This window comes from Stegastes partitus, unplaced genomic scaffold (assembly GCF_000690725.1).
Source record: "Stegastes partitus isolate 25-593 unplaced genomic scaffold, Stegastes_partitus-1.0.2 Scaffold1043, whole genome shotgun sequence".
Taxonomy (NCBI): domain Eukaryota; kingdom Metazoa; phylum Chordata; class Actinopteri; family Pomacentridae; genus Stegastes; species Stegastes partitus.
Window position 1 is genome coordinate 236292 of NW_007578774.1, and position 5959 is coordinate 242250.

The 5959-nt window shown below is 42.3% G+C and overlaps 1 protein-coding gene across 2 annotated transcripts in view; it reads left to right on the forward strand.

The window, feature by feature from the left end:
• LOC103367383 (protein HID1-like) overlaps window positions 1-5959 on the forward strand; it is a 21356-nt gene that overhangs the window by 11184 nt on the left and 4213 nt on the right. Inside the window, exons 5-14 of one of the 2 annotated variants that reach the window (XM_008295387.1) lie at window positions 1273-1382; window positions 1492-1608; window positions 2012-2246; window positions 2764-2820; window positions 2899-3039; window positions 3940-4030; window positions 4125-4276; window positions 5222-5300; window positions 5392-5556; window positions 5634-5855. In XM_008295387.1, coding sequence (XP_008293609.1) covers window positions 1273-1382; window positions 1492-1608; window positions 2012-2246; window positions 2764-2820; window positions 2899-3039; window positions 3940-4030; window positions 4125-4276; window positions 5222-5300; window positions 5392-5556; window positions 5634-5855 — 1369 coding nt within the window. The remainder of the gene's footprint in view (window positions 1-1272; window positions 1383-1491; window positions 1609-2011; window positions 2247-2763; window positions 2821-2898; window positions 3040-3939; window positions 4031-4124; window positions 4277-5221; window positions 5301-5391; window positions 5557-5633; window positions 5856-5959) is intronic. The other variant, XM_008295388.1, reaches the window with a different exon arrangement.

The following is a 5959-nucleotide window of genomic DNA, read 5'->3' on the forward strand; positions in this document are numbered from 1 at the left end:
GTTGTTTTAGATTTAATTAATTTAAGTTTTTTTTTTCTAATAAAATCCAGAATATTTTTGATTCCTTCAAAGGTCACAAACAGTAACTAAAGCAATCTGGGATCATTTAGTTTCCCTGCTATTAACTCATGTAACTGCAAATGAAGGTTGGTGTTGGTCGCTCGCTGCCTTTGCTCTGAGCAGACTGAACCAGAGTGTCGGTGGCTCGCTGCCCTTCGCTGTCAGTTTACTTACGAGCAACACTTTGAACAGCTTGTTCCGTGTTTTCATGAAGCTGCGGCTGTCAGAGCCGAGGCGTCGCGGCCGACACTGTCAGCGAGGCGCAGCTTAGTCCACTTGTTTCACCACAAGTAGGTGTGAACAGAGCCGCTGTGCTCGGTTTGGACCTTCAGCTGTGGACACAAAGTTCTGGAAGTGAACAACACTGTACTGGACAACTGAAGGAGTCTGCAGTCGATGTAAATATTACAGTTTATGACAACAGTCGGCCGGTAAAAACGATATAAATAGAGTTTCAGTGGTACTTTCTCTTTGGGTTTCCTCATAGTTGTGTCATTTTACGTCCATTAAATGCTCCAGAGGCTTTTTAAGTCTGTTTTAAACCAAACAGAAAGGACTTTCAGAGTCTTAAATGCTGCAAAAACCTAATTATTTACCATTGAATTGCTGCTAAACATGACTTTTGTTGTTGACTGTTCAGCAGTTCTGCTTTCAGTTTATCCTTCAGTCTTTAAAATGCCAGAAAGTTGTGAAAAATAGGAGATAAAGGTAAACATGTTGAATTTCTTGAAGGATATCAAACAGAAAAACAGTATATCAAAGATTAAACTACAGAGAGCTTCTTTTTATTGCTTTAAATCTAACTAAAGCAAGTCATTGATTGTTTTTCTGTCGACTTATTGATTCGTTTACTTGTTTTTTCAGCTCAGCGTTACGCCTCCGTCTAAACATCGATGCTTATTTTGTTTACTTTGATATTTTCTCAGATCAAATCAGGTAAAGGGAAGAATTTTTCTGGCTCCACAAACACCCCAAGTTTACTCCAGATTAATTTCAGCCACATAATTTGATTAATTTAAATGTTTTTTACAAGCTGAGCACAGCATTTGTTACCTGTCGTCCCGTATTTTTGGGGATTCAGTGACAGTTCAGGACCATTTGCTTTAGTATTTCTGCATCTTCTCGTTGTTTAAATTCAGAGAAGCATGAAGCTTATTGTAATTATCACTTCATATCTGCGAATTATTTTTTGTTAACTTGTTTTCTGTTCAGCAGGATTCAGCCGAGGACATTCGATCCATCGACAGCTGTGAGTACATCTGGGAGGCCGGCGTCGGCTTCGCTCAGTCTCCTCCTCTGAACTACGTCCACGACCTGAACAGGTTGGTGAGCTTTCTCCTCCTCAGACAATAATAAATAAAAACATGTGTTTGCTCTGTGCGTATATGAAGGTAGTGAGAGACTCTTGTGTATTTTCACTTTGCTTTTGAGGACGGAGCTGCTGAAGCTGCTGCTCACCTGTTTCTCTGAAGCCATGTACCTGCCTCCGTCCTCCGACAGCAGAACCCTGAACCCCTGGGTCTCCTTCTTCTGCTCCACAGAGAACAGGTGGATACGAGGAGTTCAGTGTAACCACAGGGAGTTACATGAAGGGAGGTTTAAGTAGCTTCATCGTTCACTACGGCTCAGGTGGAAAATGAGCTTTTTGTTTTCCTTAAGGATCAGATCTGTGGAGCTGCAGCCGTTTATCCGTGAGCTGTGAACTGTTTTCTGGTCATTTTCTGTATGTTGTGTTCCTTCCATCAGTTGTGTCTCATTCTTCACAGTTAGTTTGAGAATCTTTGTGTTCATCTGAGTAACTTTTCACCTCTAAATCTGAGCAGTACCTTTAAACGGAGGCTCTGGACCAGAGTTTATATCAGACTGTGTGGGTCAGTGTGGGGTAAATAACACTGACCAGCCCTCCAGCTTCGGTCTAACTGGACCGACCTCCACTCTGTCCTGGTTTCAGACACGCTCTGCCTCTGTTCACCTCCCTCATCAACGTGGTCTGTGCCTACGACCCGGTCGGGTTCGGGTTCCCCTACAACCACCTGCTGTTCTCCGACTCCCGCGAGCAGCTGGTGGAGCAGGCCATCCAGATCCTTATCACCACCCTGGAGCACGAGGCCGGCCCGGCCGCCAGCGCCGCCCTGCAGGCCCTGGACGGCTCCACGGCGTCCCCCGCTGAGGAGGAGGAGCCGGAGGTAGGCCAGGCTGATTCATTAGATTTCATTATGGTGCTACTTTATGGTCATTTTGTGTCACGTTGTTTTAATTTTATCAATATTTGTGGTGATTTTGTTTCTATTTGTGATGATTTTGTTGCTATTTGTGGTGATTTTGTTGCTATTTGTGGTCATTTTGTGTCTCTTAGTGACTGTTTTGTGTCACTGTTGCCAATTTCTCTCTCTTTGTTTTAATTTTGTTGCTATTTGTGGTGATTTTGTGTCTCTTTATAGTAATTTTGTATCTCTTTCTGTCTATTTGTTCTAATTTTTGTGTCTGTTTTTGATCATTTTGTGTCTCTGTGTTCGATTTTTGTGGTTTTTGTGGTTTTTTTCTCTCTGTTTTTGTTTTGTGTCTCTTTGTTGGTCACTTTGTGGAAGTTTTACATCACTGTGTTGTAGTTTTTCCTCTCTGTAGCTGATTTAAGTAATTTGAATCACATAGTTCGTTGATAATTAATTATTAATATTGAAATATAATGAATTCCTTCTTCAGCCGGCCGGACCCGACAACCTCTTTGTGAATTATCTGTCCAGGATCCACAGAGAGGAGGTAACGACACTCCAAACATTTACTGTGAACGGTTTGACACTGCAGGAAGTTTAAGTTCATCTTCTCTGCGTCCTTCAGGATCTGAGCTTCATCCTCAAAGGTCTGGCTCGGCTGCTCAACAACCCTCTGATCCAGACCTACCTGCCTCGCTCCACCAAGAAGATCCAGTTCCACCAGGAGCTGCTGATCCTCTTCTGGAAGTTCTGCGACTTCAACAAGGTCTGAGGCTCCGTTTTCTGACAACACGGAGGAACATTTGTCATCAGTTAAACTCACTTTAGAGAACTCGGAGTTAAAATGATCTGAGTTCCTGAGTTCAGTGTTTGTGGTTTGTTGGACAGTTTTGAACTCGTCCATCAGATGTTTCAGTAACTTGTCGTTTCTTTGCACAATCGTTTTGCTTCCTTGTGCTCATTTTTTTTTTGGTCTCTCTTGTTGTTTTGTGTCTTTTTGGTCATTTTGTGTTTCTTCAAGGACATTTTTCGTCAGTTTGTGAAAGTTTTGTGTCTCTTTGGTTGTTTTGAATCACGTTATGGTTGTTTTATGTCGTATGTTTTTTGTGGTAATTTTTCCTCCTTGCAGTTGTTTTGCATCTGTTGGTTTTTGTCTAAATGTGGTTCTTTTCTGTGTCTGTAGTTGTTTTGTGTATCTTTCTGGTAAGTTTGTGTCTTTTTTTGTTTGTTTTTGTTTTGTGTGTGATTGTGGTGATTTTGTGTTTCTTTCTGGTCATTTAGCATCAATTGTTTGTGGTCATTTTTTTCTTCCTGCAGTTGTTTAACGTCTCTTTGTGGTCGTTTCTTGTCTTTTTGTGCATCTTTGTGGTTGTTTTATGTCACTTTTTGTTTTTTTTTAAGTCTTAAGTATCTTCCTGGCATTTTGTTCTCCATGCGGTTGTTTTCAGTTTTTGTCGTTTTGCTTCTCTGTGAGGTGGTTTTGTGGGTTTTTGTGTGTTTTTTTATTTCTTTCAGGTCATTTTGTGCATCTTTGTGGTTGTTTTGTCACTCTGTGCTTGTTTTATGTGTCTTTCTGTTCATTTTTCCTCCCTGTGGTTGTGTTTTGTTGTGGCACAGAAGAGCTGAAGTTTCGACACTCTGACTTGCTTGTGTTTGTTTGTTTTAGAAATTCCTGTTCTTTGTGCTGAAGAGCAGCGATGTTCTGGACGTGCTGGTTCCCATCCTGTTCTACCTGAACGACGCCAGAGCAGATCAGTGTGAGTCGGAAACGTCAGCTGTAGCACCGAGGCCAGAAATAACCTCAGAGATCCTCGGGCTCTGATCTAATCTCTTGTTTGTGTGAATCTGCAGCTCGCGTCGGCCTCATGCACATCGGCGTCTTCATCCTGCTGCTGCTGAGCGGAGAAAGAAACTTCGGCGTTCGTCTGAACAAACCGTTCACCCTCCGAGTGCCGATGGACATCCCAGTTTTCACAGGAACCCACGCCGACCTGCTGGTCGTGGTGAGAAGATGGCAGGAGAAACTGATCATTTTGTGACACCTGGAGGCAGACGTCTTCCACATTTACTCCCCGAACTCGTCAAACTGCACGACTGTTAATGAGCTTAGCGTTACAGTGTCAGCACATTATTCATTTTAAACAAACCAAAATACTGCACAGGTTTAAAACACACCAATACATTAGTCCATCATGACTCACTCATGTTAATTTGTTATTTTGCTAACAAGCTAAATTGAATATATTAGCACAACAACATACTAAACATAACTCAGTAAACATCAACAGATCAGCATTCAGGAGCTGTAAATGTGTCACGGTGTCTTTTATCCTTGACGTTCAGCAAAAACGGATAAATTGCACACATGCACACTCATAAAGTGTAAAAACACGTTAACATGTCAAACATGACATGCTAATCACAGTCACTTCCTCACGTCAAAGTATTTTAACATGCTGAACGTCAACATTCGTGTTACCACAGTTTAATCTGTGACTGTTAACCCTCATATAGGCTAAAAGCTTCATGCTGGTGTTTGTTTTTGGGTAATTTTGTGTCTCTTTATGTTTGTTTTGTGTCTCTTCATTTTCATTTGGCATCCGTTTGTGATCGTTTTGTGTCTCTTTGTGGATATTTTTTTGTATGTTTGTTTGTTTTGGTCTTATTTTGTCTGTTTTCTGTCACTTTGCGTCTCTTTGTTGTCATTTTATGTTCCTTTTTATTTTCTATCTTGTGGTTGTTTTACATCTCTTTGTTGTCATTTTGTGCCATTTTGTGGTTTAGTGTCTCTTCGTGATCTTTTGTTCTTTTTTAGGAGCTTTTTTTTGGGCTTTTATGGTCATTTTGTGTCTCATGATTGTTGTTTTCTGTTTGCAGTCAGTACTTTTCTTCTGTAATTAAATGCACAACAGCATCCTTACTGATATTTTTCACTTCTTCATGTATAGATTTTCCACAAAATCATCACCAGTGGACACCAGCGTCTGCAGCCTCTGTTCGACTGCCTGCTCACCATCATAGTGAACAGTAAGTGTCACGATGAAATGCTGCCACCTGCTGGACAAATGGGGGAACTGCTGAACTTTTATTTCTGTTATGACCTTTTGTGTGTCCACAGTTTCACCGTACCTGAAGAGTCTGTCCATGGTGGCTGCCAACAAGCTGCTGCACCTCCTGGAGGCCTTTTCTACGCCCTGGTTCCTCTTCTCGGCCCCACAGAACCACCACCTGGTCTTCTTCCTGCTGGAGGTCTACAACAACATCATCCAGTACCAGTTCGACGGTGAGGACACTCAGGTCAGCTCATCAGTCAAACACTTCTCGGTCCAGTACAGTGAAAATCTGAACTTCTCCTCACAGGTAACTGTAATCTGGTTTACGCCATCATCCGGAAGAGAAACGTCTTCCACCAGCTGGCCAACCTGCCGTCGGACACGACGTCGATTCAGAAAGCTCTGCAGAAGAAGAAGAAGTCTGGGATCTCCAGGAGCAACTCCACGGAGAACGGATCCATGGAGGGCTCCAGACCTGCTGTGCCTGCAGAACCCGGCACCCTGAAAGCCAGTTTAGAGGCAACTCCAGGTGGGTCAGCTCAATCCGACCAGCAACACTTTAATTCTGGTAATTTAGGAACTCTGAAGGTCATTTTAGCAAAGTTTCTGCTCGCTAGCTGTACAGTCACATGA